Raw genomic sequence first — 20,184 nt, 5'->3', positions numbered from 1 at the left:
ATTACAATATGTAGGCTATAAAATATCCTTATTTTTATTAGCACCACAGGCTGATCGGAGACGTTTGGTTGGTCCGCACTTGTGTGTTGGTGACTTGGTGTGGTTGTCCTCGAGGAACATTAAGCTGAAGGTTCCCTCTTGGAAACTGGGTCCCAGGTTTATCGGTCCTTTTCGGATCTTGGCCATCGTCAGTCCGGTAGCATTACGTTTTGCTTTACCGCCTACCTTTAGGATCCCTAACGTTTTTCACCGTTTGCTTCTCAAGAAGTACATGGCATCTGCAGTACCATCACCTCCACCACCATTTCCTGTTATTATCAATGGTAATCTGGAGTTCCAGATAGCAAAGGCTGTAGACTCTCGTCTTGTTCGTTGGTCGCTTCAGTATTTGATACATTGAAAAGGGTACGGTCCTGAGGAGAGGATGTGGGTTCCGGCCTCTGCCATCCATGCGGCCAGACTGGTTTGAGCTTTTTATGTTGCACACCCTGATAAACCTGGCCTTGAGGTTCTGGAGGTCCCTTGTAGAAGAGGGGGTACTGTCACAGGGTTACAACAATGGAGCGGAGCCAGAAGACCGCAGCATCTGGTGGCTCTTACTCTGGCACTGAGAAGAAGCACTTCTCCAGTGTATTAAACGTGTTTTTCTTCCAGCAGAACAGGGGTTAATCGGCCACATTGGAAACCCCTACATTCAGCTGTTCTCGGTTAGCCACTTATTTTTCCCTATAAAATCTGGGCTCTATTACTAAGTCCTTGTCAGAGTTAGCACTTGCTGCATGACATTGGAGTGAGAGAAGTTGGTATGAGAAAGAGAGCTGGAGGAGTTTTAGTGATTGTTGTCTGGTTTGTTCGCTTTGTTATTCCTCATCCTTCTCTATTTTGGTTTCTTCCCCTTCTTGCACATCCCGATTGATTCCTCTGTTATATGTGAGTGTATATTTTGTGTGTGTGGATTTTTCAGTTTCCCCTGATGTTTGTTACCATGTCTGTCGGGTTGGTGTACTGCGGTGCACTGTCGCGTCTCTCTTCCCTGGGTGGGGGAAGGGGACAGACGAAAGGCAGTACTAGAAGATAAGACTAGAGCGGAGGCCCCGGTGTCTTTGCCATTTGAAGTATCCCGGGGAACAGGGCAAGTTAGGGCGCCCCCTAGTGTTAGGGCCAGAAAGGGTGCCTCTGGTCCTAAGTCACTCGCCAGTCAGATCGTGACACATATTTTCATGATGAATGTAACACATTGTCTTATGTCTCTGGGCAGTAGCGGCAACATCTCCCAAACTAATAAATCAGATGATGCTATCCATGACATCGTGATAGCAATTATGACAGTAATATCTCCCACCTGGGACATCCAGGGGCAAAGTTATTATGGAAGTTGGATTTCCCATATTTTTCTTTGTATTTTCTTTCCATTTTGTAACGTTTTGTATATTTTTATAAACACTGCCTACCTCTCTGGATTAAATATAAAATGTAATCGCTCCTTCAGAGCACCGCTCCCTGCAGTGTCATGTATTATCAACACCTTCTTGATCTGCTTCTATCCGCAGTGTCAAATGGGAAGAGAACCATCCACAAGACAGCACACAACAGACATCCAAGAAGAGGCCGAGGGTGGTGGAGGAAACTGACGACTACAGAGACCTCAAGAAGACCAGAGGTGTCCACAGACGGACTCCTGAGAACAGCAGGGAGGCGTCACCCGCGGAGCATGAACTTCCAGTGAGGCCAAACAAGAAGATTAAGGGTGTGGTGACTCCCGAGAAGGAGGTGAGAGATCGACCCAAGAAGAAAGGGAACCCTGAAGAAGAGGTCAGGGAACGGCCCAAGAAAGGGAAGGAGAACCCAGAGATAGAGGTTAGAAAGCGGCTCAAGAAGAAGAGGAAGGAGACCCTCGAGGAAGAAGTCAGAGCGGGCCCTAAGAAGAAGGGGAAGGAGACCTTTGAGGAGGCCAGAGAGCGGCCAAAGAAGAAAGGCAAGGAGAAGGTGAGACAGCGGCCCAAGAAGAAAGGAAAGGGGACCCCCGAGGAGGTGGTTAGAGAACAGCCGAGGACTAAGGGGGGCGAAAAGGCAGCTTCACAGGAGGAGAGTGATTACTGCAGGGACCACAAGAAAACTCGAGGTGACCATATAGGGGCCCCTGAGAGAACCACGAAGAGGGATGAAGAGAATGCAGAGGAGGAGCACAACAAGAAGAACAAGGGGGTGGCGGCCCCAGTGGGGGAGGAGACAGTGAGGAGCACAAGGCAGTTGTCAGAGAAGAAACCTGGAAAACCTGATGTTCGCAAGGAACTGGAGACCAAGAAGCTTTATCCCCCAGAGGTTCCCCTCATTGCTGCCCACCGGGGGGCTTCAGGCCTTACCCAGACAGATGAGAGCACGTCCTCCTCATCTGACCCAGAGGAAAGGGTTCAGAGCAGGAGTGCAGAACGTGGACCCCCAGTGATGGCGCTGCAGAGCAACGGCTTCTCCAGCCCGGACACTCACAGCACCAAGAAGCCGATGATCTCCTGTCCTACATATAATGGCCATGTGGCCCAGGGCTTCGCTCCACACACTGCTCCGCTTCAGACTGCCGGGCGCGGTGTGGGCAGGGGGTGGGGCACAGACAACCTGCCCTGGAGGGGCCGAGGATTCCGAGGTAGGGGGGAGGCACAACCACAAAATCACTTCTTCTACAACTACAGCCCCGAGACCACAAAAGAGCAGCAGCTGAGCGAAGACGCAACCAACGTGTCTATGCTCATCCAGGTGAGTCCCTGAGCGTGCCCACTGCGAGGTCCATTAGCGTTCCCACTATACTGCTAGGGAAGTGATAGGTGGTCACAGTTCAGTTCCCTGTGTCCTGAGCATGCCCTCTACACTGGATGTATATGTCCCCCTTATTCTGTGTAATGGTACATTCCCTCCTCCCTGTATGATCACTGGATGTACAGTGGGTATGGAAAGTATTCAGACCCCTTTACATTTTTCACTCTTTGTTTCATTGCAGCCATTTGGTAAATTCAAAAAAACTTAGTTTATTTTCTCATTAATGTACACTCTGCACCTCATCTTGACTGAAAAAAAACTGAAATGTAGAAATTTTTGCAGATGTATTAAAAACGAAAAACTGAAATCTCCCATGGTCATAAGTATTCAGACACTCTTATGTAAGTCACATGCTGTCCATTTCCTTGTGATCCTCCTTGAGATGGTTCTACTCCTTCATTGGAGTCCAGCTGTGTGTAATTAAACTGATAGGACTTTATTTGTAAAGGCGTACACCTGTCTATAGAAGACCTCACAGCTCATGTCAGACCAAATGAGAATCATGAGGCCAAAGGAACTGGCCAAGGAGCTCAGAGACAGAATTGTGGCAGGGCACAGATCTGACCAAGATTACAAAAGAATTTTTGCAGTACTGAAGGTTCCTAAGAGCACAGTGGCCTCCATAATCCTTAAATGGAAGAAGTTTGGGACCACCAGAAGTCTTCCTAGATCTGGCCATCCAGCCAAACTGAGCAATCACGGGAGAAGAGCCTTGGTAACAGAGGTAAAGAAGAACCCCAAGATCACTGTGGCTGAGCTCCGCAGATGCAGCAGGGAGATGGGAGAAAGTTCCACAAAGTCAACTATCAGTGCATCCCTCCACCAGTCGGGCCTTTATGGCAGAGTGGCCCGATGGAAGCCTCTTCTCAGTGTCAGACATATGAAAGCCCGCAGAGAGTTTCCTAAAAAACACATGAATGACTCCCAGACTAGGACAGGACGACTGGTTGCAATTGAAGGAAACATGAATGTGGCCAAGTACAGAGATATCCAGGAGGAAACCCTCTTCCAGAGTACTCTAGACCTCAAACTTGGCCGAAGGTTCACCTTCCAACAAGACAATGACCCTAAGCGCACAGCTAAAATAACAAAGGAGTGGCTTCAGAACAACTCTGTGACCATTCCTGACTGGCCCAGCCAGAGCCCTAACCTAAACCCAATGGAGCATCTCTGGAGAGACCTGAAAATGGCTGTCCACCAACCTTCACCATCCAACCTGACGGAACTGGAGAGGATCTGCAAGGAAGAATGGCAGAGGATCCCCAAATCCAGGGGTGAGAAACTTGTTGCCTCATTCCCAAGAAGACTCATGGCTGTACTAGCTCAAAAGGTGCTTCTACTCAATACTGAGCAAAGGGTCTGAAAACTTATGACCATGGCAGATTTCTGTTTATCTTTTTTTAATAAATTTGCAAAAATTTCTACATTTCTGTTTTTTTTCAGTCAAGATGGGGTGCAGAGTGTCACGTATCCGCTTCTCAGCACGTGAGTTGGGGTTGCGCCTGCAAGGGTTAATCTACCTCCTCTCACTCCGTCCAGCATTCACCCTCTGTCCTATGCTGCAGTGGGAGCATAAATCACACCCCGACACAGACCACACACCCCGCTCATACACGCTGCCACCACTGACCGAACACACGGGCGATGAGTCCCGGAAGTACTACTACTACTGTCTGCCAATCACCAGGAGCACACACTGTAAGGCTATGGATTCTTTAGATCAACAAGGTTCAGACTTATTAAAGTTTAAGCTTTAATAGAAAAGGAACAGAGCTTACAATAAAAGGATATAAAAATATGGGAATAAAAAGTGACATACAAATATGCAAAACAGTGATAAATAAAAGTGAGAAACTTACAGAAATATCTAAACGTTGCGGTCTGGTATCCTCCCTGAGGGGGGGATTAATATGGAATGGATCACACCAGCTTGGCTGTCCCTCAGTCTGTGACCCGGTATCTATGTGTAAAGGCCTAATTTATAGATTAACCTGGAGATCAGGTTTCTGGACCAACCTCTCGGGTTAATATTCTAATTCATGGTTTGTGACTGGATCCTGGCTATTTACCCATGAATACATTATTTTTCTTTGAACACTATTTGTGTGACCTTTCTCATAGATAGTGTCAGGCTCCAGTTGGCATCTCTGTTCAAAAGAGTCGGAAGGTGTGAAATGTTTCCAGGAAATCCCTCCTGTGGTGACAGGAGACTGCCTTCTCAGGATAACATATATTGTGACCTGGTGAGAGCTGCAGTCTAAGGACAGATGTTAATTTACTGTTGGTCATACATCCATACATATAGATACCCAAACAGTAAAAGTTATAGCCTGCTCTCCCAGTCTGTCGTCTTTAGGAGATCCACTTACTGCCAGGAAGTCGCACGGAGGTGAAATGGGAGAGGCACACCCATGATGCAATAGGAGACTCTGAGCCCTCGCGGGCAGGATCCCCTGTCCTTATGTACTTGTGTGTCCCTTGTCTTACACATGTTTCATGTTTATTATACTTGTCTATATTTCCCCTTTTCACATGTAAAGCACCATGGAATAAATGGTATATAAAGTGCAATCAGTGAGAAACAAAATAGGAATCTTGTGGGTATGATACCTTTTAATGGCTAACAAATAATCGTGAATGTTGTTACAAAGCAAGCTTTCGGGACTGCTTATGTCCCTTCATCAGGCTGATATGACAAAATATGTGAAGAAACCTTATTTATATACAGTTTAAAGCACAACATTTCAATAAACAAACAATGAGCTTGGAGAGAGAATCCTTATTTAGGTAAGATTAGATAGGTCGTGTGAAAGGTTTTGTGACATCAAAGGGCTACTTGGAGGAGATAGCTCAGATATGGTAATGGGTCATAAAACCTTCTGACAAATTGAGTCCTGTGTGAATAGAATCAAAGATAGTAATGAATTTCTGCTCCCACACTCTCCGATGTGTCTGTGAATTGCCTTTTAAAATGACAACTTTCATATTGCCTATGTTGTGTCCTGGGTCACAGAAATGTTTGGCCACAGGTAAATGGGTTTTTTTGTCTGTAATTGTATGACGATGAGACCTCATCCTTGCTCTCAGTCTCTGTCCTGTTTCTCCAACATAGAGGCCGCCCACAGGACATATATTGCATAGAATTAAATACACCACATTGGAAGAGGAACATGAGAATGTCCCGGGGTCTTATAGTCCTGCTGTGTGTTGGGAATTTGGATTTTGTCTTTGGTCTCTATATGAATGCAGGTTTTGCATCTTCTCCCATTGCAAGGATATGTTCCTCTTGGTGAATCTGAGGGCACTGAACTTCGGGTAATGATGTTTCTTAGATTGGGAGGTTGTCTGTAACATAGCAAGGGGGGGTCTTTGAATAGTGTCTTTAACCGGTCATCCTTGTGTAGGATATGGTGAAGTTTCTTAGTCATTTTTCTGAGTATTTCAAGCTGTGGGTTGTAGGTCACTACCAGTGGTACACAATGATTTTCCTCTTTTTTTCTGTATTGAAGTACTTGACTTCTAGGGATCCTGGTGGCCCTAACGATCTGATCATCAATGGAGGTGGGATGGTAACCTTGATTTAAAAATGACATTTTAAGCTGGGTTAGGTGTTCATCCCTGTCCTTGGGACTGGAACAGATACGGTTATATCTGGGGGCCTGGCTGTAGACAATGGATTTCTTAATGTGTTTAGGATGGAAGCTGTCCCATTTGAGGTATGTGGGACGGTCAATTGGTTTCCGATATACTGATGTTTGGAATGAACCATTTTGGATTTTTATGGTGGTGTCTAGGAAGTTGATTTTTGTTTTTGAATGGTGTAATGTCAAGTTTATGGTTGGATGAAATTTGTTGAATTTGTCATGGAAATTTAGAAGTTCTTGTTCAGGCTCAGTCCAGATTATTAATATGTCATCAATGTAACGGAAATAGGCAAAGGGTTTGATAGAGCAGGATGTTAAAAAGTCATTTTCCAGTTTTGCCATGAAGAGGTTAGCGTACTGGGGTGCCATTTTACTTCCCATAGCAGTGCCAGTGCGTTGTAGGTATAGCTCCTCACCGAAAGAGAAATAGTTGTGTGTGAGGATGAATCTGGTAAGTGCTATTACAGACTTGGAGGGGATCCCATTGGCCTCAAGAAACATTCGGCAGGCGGCTAGTCCATCTTCGTGTGGGATGTTGGAACATAAGGATTCGACGTCCATGGTGGCTAAGATGGTGCTGTCGGGGAGGGGACCTATCGTGGATAGCTTATTAAGCAGGTCTGTAGTGTCCTGTATATAGCTGGCTGTCTTCCTTACCAGCGGCTTGAGGATGTTTTCAATCCACCCTGAGAATTTTTCAGTTAGTTTTCCCACCCACAAGATTCCTATTTTGTTTCTCTCACTGAAAGCACTTTATATATTTTTATCTACTGGCTAACACGGTACCAAACCACTTTTTTCGTTTTACTAAATGGAATAAATGGCGCTATATAAATGCATCATAATAATAATAGCCACAGGAGACAACAAATAATTCGAGAGGATTCTTCCTACTTGGCAATTAAAATCCATTTTATTGTATCATCTTTTAAAAAATATTCCATTTAGCAGAATCCTTATTATACACAGGGGGATCAGAGAAGAAAGGGCCCACTGCTGCTTTATGCCTGCAGACAACGCGCTTCAAACCTCTTAAGTCTTCAAGACCTAGAAGATGACCTAGACCTAAGAAGGTCGAAGCGCGTTGTCTGCAGGCATAAAGCAGCAGTGGGCCCTTTCTTTGAACCCCCTGTGTATAATAAGGATTCTGCTAATTGGAATATTTTTTTTTTTAAAACATACATATTTCGCTACACAGAGTACATTAATGAGAAAAAAATGAACTTTTTTGAGTTTACCAAGTGGCTGCTTTGAAACAGAGTGAAAAAATGTAAATGGGTCTGAATACTTACCGTACCCACTGTATATGCCCCCCCTTCCTCTGTGTAATGGTACATTCCCCCCCCCCTGTATGATCACTGGATGTATATGTCCCCCTTTCTCTGTGCAATGGTACATTCCCTCCCCCCCTGTATGATCACTGGATGTATATGCCCCCCTTCCTCTGGATAATGGTACATTCCCTCTCCCTGTATGATCACTGGATGTATATGCCCCTCTGTATTATGGTACATTCCCTCGACCCCTCACTGTGTTTCGCCCTTGGGGGTCTGTCAGTTTCCAGTGACCTCATTACTTTAATTTTCCAGAATCCCCCTGGAGTTGTGAATAAAGACTACAGCGCTCTCCCGCTCCTCGCTGCTCCTCCGCAACCTGGAAAGATCATCGCCTTCAAAGTAAGATGTGAGCGCAGGAGTGACGGATAGACTCTGTCACGGCCGGTAGTGGGAATAGCCTTCCTCGCGGCCGGCAGTGAGGGATGGCATCTGTCGCGGCCAGTAAGGGATAGCTTCTGTCACGGCTGGTAGTGAGGGATGGCCTCTGTCGCGGCCAGTAGTGAGGGATAGCTTCTGTCACGCCGGTAGTGGGGGATGGCCTCTGTCGCGGCCAGTAGTGAGGGATAGCTTCTGTCACGGCCGGTAGTGAGGGATGGCCTCTGTCGCGGCCGGTAGTGAGGGATGGCCTGTGTCGCGGCCGGTAGTGAGGGATGGCCTGTGTCGCGGCCGGTAGTGGGGGATGGCCTCTGTCGCGGCCGGCAGTGGGGATAGCCTCTGTCGCGGCCGGTAGTGAGGGATGTCCTCTGTCGTGGCTGGTAGTCAGGGATGGCCTGTGTCGCGGCCAGTAGTGGGGGATGGCCTCTGTCGCGGCCGGTAGTGAGGGATGGCCTCTTGCAGCCGGTAGTGAGGTATGGCTTCTGTCGTGGCCGGTAGTGAGGGATGATAGCTTCTGTCGCAGCCGGTAGTGAGGGATGATAGCTTCTGTCGCGGCCGGTAGTGAGGGATGATAGCTTCTGTCGCGGCCGGTAGTGAGGGATGATAGCTTCTGTCGCGGCCGGTAGTGAGGGATGATAGCTTCTGTCGCGGCCGGTAGTGAGGGATGATAGCTTCTGTCGCGGCCGGTAGTGAGGGATGATAGCTTCTGTCGCGGCCGGTAGTGAGGGATGATAGCTTCTGTCGCGGCTGGTAGTGAGGTATGGCTTCCGTCGTGGCCGGTAGTGAGGGATGGCCTCTGTCGCGGCCGGTAGTGAGGGATAGCTTCTGTCATGGCCGGCAGTGTGGATAGCCTCTGTCGCGTCCGGTAGTGGGGGATGGCCTCTGTCGCGTCCGGTAGTGGGGGATGGCCTCTGTCGCAGCCGGTAGTGGGGGATGGCCTCTGTCGCAGCCGGTAGTGGGGTATGGCCTCTGTCGCAGCCGGTAGTGGGGGATGGCCTCTGTCGCAGCCGGTAGTGGGGGATGGCCTCTGTCGCAGCCGGTAGTGGGGGATGGCCTCTGTCGCAGCCGGTTGTGGGGGTTGACCTCTGTCGCGGCCTGTAGTGGGGGATAGCCCGGGAAGATCATCGCCTTCAAAGTAAGATGTGAGCAATGAGTGCTGGGGCCAAGGGTTGCCTCTGTCGCGGCCAGTAGCGGGGGGATATTGCCTGTCGCGGCCGGTAGCGGGGGATAGCCTCTGTCGCGGCCAGTAAGGGATATTGTCTGTCGCGGCTGGTAGCGGGGGATAGCCTCTGTCTCGGTCAGTAGTGGGGGATATTGTCTGTTGCGGGGGACAGCCTCTTTCACCGCCGGTAACTGGGTATTGCCTCTGTCACGGCCAATATAAGGAAATAGCCTCTTGTCGCAGCTGGTAGTGGGGGATAGTCACTAATGGCTGTTCAACATGGAGACTGTCCGCAACAGAGGCTATCCTCCACTACAGGATATAACAGAGGATGTCTTCTACTGCGGTACGGTGACGGTGATGTGGAAGAACAAGGTACCATCAGTCAGCGTGATCAGTATTTGGCACTGATGAGGTGAGGATAGCTTGTCCCCAGGAGTGAGCTGTTCTCTGTCACCTTCTCATAATGTCTGATCTTCTCGATCTTGTCCTGTGTCCACTCCCATATTTCCTCATCACTGTTAGATCTATAGGATGATAAGCCAACACTGAATGTCACCGGCCACAAATTGTTCTACACGTGTCTGACTTAGGTTAGGGCGCCCAGTGCAGTGCCACAACCTCACCTGACAGAGGGCCCGGCCCAGAACCATTCAGTCCGGTCAATGACCAGGCCGTTCTGCCTTCCCCAGTGTCACAGACACATGGCTCATCCTGCACTGGCTAGTCCTGGGAATGCTGCAGTCCTACTGGTCATCACCCAGTATAGCCAGAGTGGATGACACTGGTGGATACTGGGGACGGGTGTGGGGATGTATGATGTCCAGTGAGGTCATCAGGGCTATGATATGGGAACTCCTACTTAATAATCCTCATAATCCACTTCTTACAGCTGCTGGAGCTGACAGAGAACTACAGCCCGGAGGTGTCCGACTACAAGGTACAGGAGCCCCGAGTGCAGCCATGTAAAGGACGGTGCGGGGTCCCGCTCCTAGTATATAACATGTCTGGTGTTTCCATACAGGAGGGTCGGGTCCTGAGCTACGATGCAGTGAGTCAGGAGCTGGAGGTGGAGGTCCTATCACAGCAGAAGAGTGAGTGCCGGGGCCATAGGGCCACCTTTGTGTGACTAGTCACTGAGTCTCCTCCATTGTTGCTCTCTGTCTTGGTGACAGCTGTTGTGTCCCCAACACTAGATCCAAAAATCCTCTTTCAGAGTGGACTTAAGCCTTTTACACTCTGCCACCCGCAGGCTGACATCCCCCTCTCTGACACCTCTGTATTTCTCACCTGTCATCATCCTCTGTTGCCCACATATTTCCTCCCTTCAACCCTCAGGCTGACATCCCCCTCTGTGGCCCCGTATTTCTGGCTTAGCACCCTCAGGCTGGTGTCCGCCTCTGTGGCCTCGTATTTAAGGTCTCGGACCCTCAGGCTGGTGTCCTCCTCTGTGGCCCCGTATTTAAGGTCTAGGACCCTCAGAATGGTGTCCTCTGTGGCCCCGTATTTCTGGCTTAGCACCCTCAGGCTGGTGTCCTCTGTGGCCCCGTATTTTTTGGCCTAGGACCCTCAGGCTGCTGTCCTCCTCTGTTCCCACATATTTTGTGGCCTAGGACCCTCAGGATGCTGTCCTCCTCTGTGGCCCCATATCTCTAGCCTGCCACCACGTTTTGATTGGTTTCTCTCTCTACAGAGAAGGAGCCGGGGAAGTTTGATCTGATCTATGAAGGAGAAGATGGGATGGATATCGTGGAGTATGCGATGCCCCAGGAGAGTAAGGTGCGGAGGCTGGAAGTATTATATACTGTCTGTAGAGCACATAGGGCTGGAGCTCAGGGGAGTGAGGAGTATTATATACTGTCTGTAGAGCACCCAGGACTGGAGATCAGGGGAGGGAGGAGTATTATATACTGTCTGTAGAGCACATAGGGTTGGAGCTTGGGGGAGGGAGGAGTATTATATACTGTCTGTAGAGCATCCAGGGCTGGGGATTAGGGGAGGGAGGAGTATTATATACTGTCTGTAGAGCACATTGGGCTGGAGCTCAGGGGAGGGAGGAGTATTATATACTGTCTGTAGAGCACATAGGGCTGGAGATCAGGGGAGGGAGGAGTATTATATACGGTCTGTAGAGCACATAGGGCTGGGGATTAGGGGAGGGAGGATTATTGTATACTGTCTGTAGAGCACATAGGGCTGGGGATTAGGGGAGGGAGGAGTATTATATACTGTCTGTAGAGCACATAGGGCTGGAGATCAGGGGAGGGAGGAGTATTATATACTGTCTGTAGAGCACATAAGGTTGGAGCTCGGGGGAGGGAGGAGTATTATATACTGTCTGTAGAGCACATAGGGCTGGGGATCAGGGGAGGGAGGAGTATTATATACTGTCTGTAGAGCACATAGGGCTGGTGATCAGGGGAGGGAGGAGTATTATATACTGTCTGCAGAGCACACGGTTGGAGGTCAGGGGAGGAAGGAGTATTATATACTGTCTGTAGAGCACATAGGGTTGGAGCTTGGGGGAGGGAGGAGTATTATATACTGTCTGTAGAGCATCCAGGGCTGGGGATTAGGGGAGGGAGGAGTATTATATACTGTCTGTAGAGCACATAGGGCTGGAGATCAAGGGAGGGAGGAGTATTGTATACTGTCTGTAGAGCACATAGGGCTGGAGCTCAGGGGAGGGAGGAGTATTATATACTGTCTGTAGAGCACATAGGGCTGGAGCTCAGGGGAGGGAGGAGTATTATATACTGTCTGTAGAGCACATAGGGCTGGAGCTCAGGGGAGGGAGGAGTATTATATACTGTCTGTAGAGCACATAGGGCTGGAGCTCAGGGGAGGGAGGAGTATTACACAGGTCAACGAAAAAAAAATTTTTTTCTGGTGTCCAAAATATTTTAATGAATTTGGGGTATTTTTGGGGTGCTGATTCTGAATATGTCATCAGTTTTGCCAGATTGGCTCAAGTTTTTGAGATTTTTGGTATCTTATTTATAGCACTTGTTGGTAAATGCGACGCATCATCTCATTAATTTCTTTGGATTAGTACTTGAACTGAGCAGTTCTCAATATAGTTTTGTGTTAATTAGTGTTCTAAAAGTTTGTTCATAGCTTGATTTTTGCACTAACTTTATGTTGTTGTCTGTTTTCCAGTGAAAAGCATGAACTCATCATGAAGAAGTTGTCTTAACGATCCAGACTCATTCTGTTACATTTGTGGTGAATATACACTGCCAAAACATAGAAGAAACATAACAGACTTCGTAAAAAAAGTGTATTTTGCCTATTTTGGGGTTATGCTTGGGGACCAAGACAAGTTTTGGGCACCACACATAGTGTGCAAAGCATGTATCGAATTATTACGAAAATGGAGCAAAGGACAAAGAAAAAGCTTCAAATTTGGTGTTCCAATGGTGTGGAGAGAGCCAAAAAATCATCATGATGACTGTTATTTCTGTGCAGTGCAAGTGCAAGGATTCAATAAGCATAAGAAACGAAAATGGGAGTAACATGGAATCTGCAAGAAGGCCTGTCCCTCATTGTGAAGATGTGCCTGTACCTGTGTTTACCATAAATAACAGTCATCATGATGATTTTTTGGCTCTCTCCACACCATTGGAACACCAAATTTGAAGCTTTTTCTTTGTCCTTTGCTCCATTTTCGTAATAATTCGATACATGCTTTGCACACTATGTGTGGTGCCCAAAACTTGTCTTGGTCCCCAAGCATAACCCCAAAATAGGCAAAATACACTTTTTTTACGAAGTCTGTTATGTTTCTTCTATGTTTTGGCAGTGTGTATTCACCACAAATGTAACAGAATGAGTCTGGATCGTTAAGACAACTTCTTCTTGATGAGTTCATGCTTTTCACTGGAAAACAGACAACAACATAAAGTTAGTGCAAAAATCAAGCTATGAACAAACTTTTAGAACACTAATTAACACAAAACTATATTGAGAACTGCTCAGTTCAAGTACTAATCCAAAGAAATTAATGAGATGATGCGTCGCATTTACCAACAAGTGCTATAAATAAGATACCAAAAATCTCAAAAACTTGAGCCAATCTGGCAAAACTGATGACATATTCAGAATCAGCACCCCAAAAATACCCTAAATTCGATGAAATATCTTTGGCACCAAAAATGCTGTTGACCAGTGTTATATACTGTCTGTAGAGCACATAGGGCTGGAGATCAGGGGAGGGAGGAGTATTATATACTGTCTGTAGAGCACATTGGGCTGGAGCTCAGGGGAGGGAGGAGTATTATATACTGTCTGTAGAGCACATAGGGTTGGAGCTTGGGGGAGGGAGGAGTATTATATACTGTCTGTAGAGCATCCAGGGCTGGGGATTAGGGGAGGGAGGAGTATTATATACTGTCTGTAGAGCACATAGGGCTGGAGATCAGGGGAGGGAGGAGTATTATATACTGTCTGCAGAGCACACGGTTGGAGGTCAGAGGAGGGAGGAGTATTATATACTGTCTGTAGAGCACATAGGGTTGGAGCTTGGGGGAGGGAGGAGTATTATATACTGTCTGTAGAGCACATAGGGCTGGAGATCAGGGGAGGAAGTTGTATTATATACTGTCTGTAGAGCACCCAGGGTTGGAGATCAGGGGAGGAAGGAGTATTATATACTGTCTGTAGAGCACATAGGGCTGGAGATCAGGGGAGGGAGGAGTATTATATACTGTCTGTAGAGCACATAGGGCTGGAGATCAGGGGAGGGAGGAGTATTATATACTCTCTGTAGAGCACATAGGGCTGGAGATCAGGGGAGTGAGGAGTATTATATACTGTCTGTAGAGCACATAGGGCTGGAGATCAAGGGAGGGAGGAGTATTGTATACTGTCTGTAGAGCACATAGGGCTGGAGCTCGGGAGGGAGGAGTATTATATACTGTCTGTAGAGCACATAGGGCTGGAGCTCAGGGGAGGGAGGAGTATTATATACTGTCTGTAGAGCACATAGGGCTGGAGCTCAGGGGAGGGAGGAGTATTATATACTGTCTGTAGAGCACATAGGGCTGGAGATCAGGGGAGGGAGGAGTATTATATACTGTCTGTAGAGCACATAGGGCTGGAGATCAGGGGAGGGAGGAGTATTATATACTGTCTGTAGAGCACATAGGGCTGGAGATCAGGGGAGGGAGGAGTATTATATACTGTCTGTAGAGCACATTGGGCTGGAGCTCAGGGGAGGGAGGAGTATTATATACTGTCTGTAGAGCACATAGGGTTGGAGCTTGGGGGAGGGAGGAGTATTATATACTGTCTGTAGAGCATCCAGGGCTGGGGATTAGGGGAGGGAGGAGTATTATATACTGTCTGTAGAGCACATAGGGCTGGAGATCAAGGGAGGGAGGAGTATTATATACTGTCTGTAGAGCACATAGGGCTGGAGCTCAGGGGAGGGAGGAGTATTATATACTGTCTGTAGAGCACATAGGGCTGGAGCTCAGGGGAGGGAGGAGTATTATATACTGTCTGTAGAGCACATAAGGCTGGAGCTCAGGGGAGGGAGGAGTATTATATACTGTCTGTAGAGCACATAGGGCTGGAGATCAGGGGAGGGAGGAGTATTATATACTGTCTGTAGAGCACATTGGGCTGGAGCTCAGGGGAGGGAGGAGTATTATATACTGTCTGTAGAGCACATAGGGTTGGAGCTTGGGGGAGGGAGGAGTATTATATACTGTCTGTAGAGCATCCAGGGCTGGGGATTAGGGGAGGGAGGAGTGTTATATACTGTCTGTAGAGCACATAGGGCTGGAGATCAGGGGAGGGAGGAGTATTATATACTGTCTGCAGAGCACACGGTTGGAGGTCAGAGGAGGGAGGAGTATTATATACTGTCTGTAGAGCACATAGGGTTGGAGCTTGGGGGAGGGAGGAGTATTATATACTGTCTGTAGAGCACATAGGACTGGAGATCAGGGGAGGAAGTTGTATTATATACTGTCTGTAGAGCACCCAGGGTTGGAGATCAGGGGAGGAAGGAGTATTATATACTGTCTGTAGAGCACATAGGGCTGGAGATCAGGGGAGGGAGGAGTATTATATACTCTCTGTAGAGCACATAGGGCTGGAGATCAGGGGAGTGAGGAGTATTATATACTGTCTGTAGAGCACATAGGGCTGGAGATCAAGGGAGGGAGGAGTATTGTATACTGTCTGTAGAGCACATTGGGCTGGAGCTCAGGGGAGGGAGGAGTATTATATACTGTCTGTAGAGCACATAGGGCTGGAGCTCAGGGGAGGGAGGAGTATTATATACTGTCTGTAGAGCACATAGGGCTGGAGCTCAGGGGAGGGAGGAGTATTATATACTGTCTGTAGAGCACATAGGGCTGGAGATCAGGGGAGGGAGGAGTATTATATACTGTCTGTAGAGCACATAGGGCTGGAGATCAGGGGAGGGAGGAGTATTATATACTGTCTGTAGAGCACATAGGGCTGGAGATCAGGGGAGGGAGGAGTATTATATACTGTCTGTAGAGCACATTGGGCTGGGGTTTAGGGGAGGGAGGAGTATTATATACTGTCTGTAGAGCACATAGGGCTGGGGATTAGGGGAGGGAGGAGTATTATATACTGTCTGTAGAGCACATAGGGCTGGAGATCAAGGGAGGGAGGAGTATTATATACTGTCTGTAGAGCACATAGGGCTGGAGCTCAGGGGAGGGAGGAGTATTATATACTGTCTGTAGAGCACATAGGGCTGGAGCTCAGGGGAGGGAGGAGTATTATATACTGTCTGTAGAGCACATAAGGCTGGAGCTCAGGGGAGGGAGGAGTATTATATACTGTCTGTAGAGCACATAGGGCTGGAGATCAGGGGAGGGAGGAGTATTATATACTGTCTGTAGAGCACATTGGGCTGGAGCTCAGGGGAGGGAGGAGTATTATATACTGTCTGTAGAGCACATAGGGTTGGAGCTTGGGGGAGGGAGGAGTATTATATACTGTCTGTAGAGCATCCAGGGCTGGGGATTAGGGGAGGGAGGAGTATTATATACTGTCTGTAGAGCACATAGGGCTGGAGATCAGGGGAGGGAGGAGTATTATATACTGTCTGCAGAGCACACGGTTGGAGGTCAGAGGAGGGAGGAGTATTATATACTGTCTGTAGAGCACATAGGGTTGGAGCTTGGGGGAGGGAGGAGTATTATATACTGTCTGTAGAGCACATAGGACTGGAGATCAGGGGAGGAAGTTGTATTATATACTGTCTGTAGAGCACCCAGGGTTGGAGATCAGGGGAGGAAGGAGTATTATATACTGTCTGTAGAGCACATAGGGCTGGAGATCAGGGGAGGGAGGAGTATTATATACTCTCTGTAGAGCACATAGGGCTGGAGATCAGGGGAGTGAGGAGTATTATATACTGTCTGTAGAGCACATAGGGCTGGAGATCAAGGGAGGGAGGAGTATTGTATACTGTCTGTAGAGCACATTGGGCTGGAGCTCAGGGGAGGGAGGAGTATTATATACTGTCTGTAGAGCACATAGGGCTGGAGCTCAGGGGAGGGAGGAGTATTATATACTGTCTGTAGAGCACATAGGGCTGGAGCTCAGGGGAGGGAGGAGTATTATATACTGTCTGTAGAGCACATAGGGCTGGAGATCAGGGGAGGGAGGAGTATTATATACTGTCTGTAGAGCACATAGGGCTGGAGATCAGGGGAGGGAGGAGTATTATATACTGTCTGTAGAGCACATAGGGCTGGAGATCAGGGGAGGGAGGAGTATTATATACTGTCTGTAGAGCACATTGGGCTGGGGTTTAGGGGAGGGAGGAGTATTATATACTGTCTGTAGAGCACATAGGGCTGGGGATTAGGGGAGGGAGGAGTATTATATACTGTCTGTAGAGCACATAGGGCTGGAGATCAGGGGAGGGAGGAGTATTATACTGTCTGTAGAGCACATAGGGCTGGATATCAGGGGAGGGAGGAGTATTATATACTGTCTGTAGAGCACATAGGGCTGGAGATCAGGGGAGGGAGGAGTATTATATACTGTCTGTAGAGCACATAGGGCTGGAGATCAGGGGAGGGAGGAGTATTATATACTGTCTGTAGAGCACATTGGGCTGGAGCTCAGGGGAGGGAGGAGTATTATATACTGTCTGTAGAGCACATAGGGCTGGAGATCAGGGGAGGGAGGAGTATTATATACTGTCTGTAGAGCACATAGGGCTGGAGATCAGGGGAGGGAGGAATATTATATACTGTCTGTAGAGCACATAGGGCTGGATATCAGGGGAGGGCGGAGTATTATATACGGTCTGTAGAGCACATAGGGCTGGAGATCAGGGGAGGGAGGAGTATTATATACTGTCTGTAGAGCACATAGGGCTGGAGCTCGGGGAGGGAGGAGTATTATATACTGCCTGTAGAGCACATAGGGCTGGGGATCAGGGGAGGGAGGAGTATTATATACTGTCTGTAGAGCACATAGGGCTGGAGATCAGGGGAGGGAGGAGTATTATATACTGTCTGTAGAGCACATAGGGCTGGGGATTAGGGGAGGGAGGAGTATTATATACTGTCTGTAGAGCAACCAGGGCTGGGGATTAGGGGAGGGAGGAGTATTATATACTGTCTGTAGAGCACACGGTTGGAGGTCAGGGGAGGGAGGAGTATTATACTGTCTGTAGAGCACATAGGGCTGGAGATCACGGGAGGGAGGTAGTGTTATATACTGTCTGTAGGACACACAGGGCTGGAGCTCAGGGGAGGGAGGAGTGTTATATACTGTCTGTAGAGCACATAGGGCTGGAGATCAGGGGAGGGAGGAGTATTATATACTGTCTGTAGAGCACATAGGGCTGGAGCTCAGGGGAGGGAGGAGTATTATATACTGTCTGTAGAGCACATAGGGCTGGAGATCAGGGGAGGGAGGAGTATTATATACTGTCTGTAGAGCACATAGGGCTGGAGATCAGGGGAGGGAGGAGTATTATATACTGTCTGTAGAGCACATAGGGCTGGAGATCAGGGGAGGGAGGAGTATTATATACTGTCTGTAGAGCACATTGGGCTGGAGCTCAGGGGAGGGAGGAGTATTATATACTGTCTGTAGAGCACATAGGGTTGGAGCTTGGGGGAGGGAGGAGTATTATATACTGTCTGTAGAGCATCCAGGGCTGGGGATTAGGGGAGGGAGGAGTATTATATACTGTCTGTAGAGCACATAGGGCTGGAGATCAAGGGAGGGAGGAGTATTATATACTGTCTGTAGAGCACATAGGGCTGGAGCTCAGGGGAGGGAGGAGTATTATATACTGTCTGTAGAGCACATAGGGCTGGAGCTCAGGGGAGGGAGGAGTATTATATACTGTCTGTAGAGCACATAAGGCTGGAGCTCAGGGGAGGGAGGAGTATTATATACTGTCTGTAGAGCACATAGGGCTGGAGATCAGGGGAGGGAGGAGTATTATATACTGTCTGTAGAGCACATTGGGCTGGAGCTCAGGGGAGGGAGGAGTATTATATACTGTCTGTAGAGCACATAGGGTTGGAGCTTGGGGGAGGGAGGAGTATTATATACTGTCTGTAGAGCATCCAGGGCTGGGGATTAGGGGAGGGAGGAGTGTTATATACTGTCTGTAGAGCACATAGGGCTGGAGATCAGGGGAGGGAGGAGTATTATATACTGTCTGCAGAGCACACGGTTGGAGGTCAGAGGAGGGAGGAGTATTATATACTGTCTGTAGAGCACATAGGGTTGGAGCTTGGGGGAGGGAGGAGTATTATATACTGTCTGTAGAGCACATAGGACTGGAGATCAGGGGAGGAAGTTGTATTATATACTGTCTGTAGAGCACCCAGGGTTGGAGATCAGGGGAGGAAGGAGTATTATATACTGTCTGTAGAGCACATAGGGCTGGAGATCAGGGGAGGGAGGAGTATTATATACTCTCTGTAGAGCACATAGGGCTGGAGATCAGGGGAGTGAGGAGTATTATATACTGTCTGTAGAGCACATAGGGCTGGAGATCAAGGGAGGGAGGAGTATTGTATACTGTCTGTAGAGCACATTGGGCTGGAGCTCAGGGGAGGGAGGAGTATTATATACTGTCTGTAGAGCACATAGGGCTGGAGCTCAGGGGAGGGAGGAGTATTATATACTGTCTGTAGAGCACATAGGGCTGGAGCTCAGGGGAGGGAGGAGTATTATATACTGTCTGTAGAGCACATAGGGCTGGAGATCAGGGGAGGGAGGAGTATTATATACTGTCTGTAGAGCACATAGGGCTGGAGATCAGGGGAGGGAGGAGTATTATATACTGTCTGTAGAGCACATAGGGCTGGAGATCAGGGGAGGGAGGAGTATTATATACTGTCTGTAGAGCACATTGGGCTGGGGTTTAGGGGAGGGAGGAGTATTATATACTGTCTGTAGAGCACATAGGGCTGGGGATTAGGGGAGGGAGGAGTATTATATACTGTCTGTAGAGCACATAGGGCTGGAGATCAAGGGAGGGAGGAGTATTATATACTGTCTGTAGAGCACATAGGGCTGGAGCTCAGGGGAGGGAGGAGTATTATATACTGTCTGTAGAGCACATAGGGCTGGAGCTCAGGGGAGGGAGGAGTATTATATACTGTCTGTAGAGCACATAAGGCTGGAGCTCAGGGGAGGGAGGAGTATTATATACTGTCTGTAGAGCACATAGGGCTGGAGATCAGGGGAGGGAGGAGTATTATATACTGTCTGTAGAGCACATTGGGCTGGAGCTCAGGGGAGGGAGGAGTATTATATACTGTCTGTAGAGCACATAGGGTTGGAGCTTGGGGGAGGGAGGAGTATTATATACTGTCTGTAGAGCATC

At 48.2% G+C, this 20,184-nt stretch overlaps 1 protein-coding gene across 1 annotated transcript in view; it reads left to right on the top strand.

The window, feature by feature from the left end:
* Positions 1–20,184, top strand: part of COIL (coilin) — a 60,253-nt gene that overhangs the window by 36,286 nt on the left and 3,783 nt on the right. The window contains exons 2-6 of the mRNA XM_073562695.1: positions 1,551–2,751; positions 8,045–8,131; positions 10,222–10,269; positions 10,354–10,423; positions 11,023–11,108. Coding sequence (XP_073418796.1) covers positions 1,551–2,751; positions 8,045–8,131; positions 10,222–10,269; positions 10,354–10,423; positions 11,023–11,108 — 1,492 coding nt within the window. The remainder of the gene's footprint in view (positions 1–1,550; positions 2,752–8,044; positions 8,132–10,221; positions 10,270–10,353; positions 10,424–11,022; positions 11,109–20,184) is intronic.

This window comes from Dendrobates tinctorius, unplaced genomic scaffold (assembly GCF_039654945.1).
Source record: "Dendrobates tinctorius isolate UK_male_01 unplaced genomic scaffold, ASM3965494v1 ptg000364l, whole genome shotgun sequence".
Taxonomy (NCBI): domain Eukaryota; kingdom Metazoa; phylum Chordata; class Amphibia; order Anura; family Dendrobatidae; genus Dendrobates; species Dendrobates tinctorius.
Note: the sequence above shows the minus strand (reverse complement) of the source record. Positions and strands in the feature narration are given on the sequence as shown.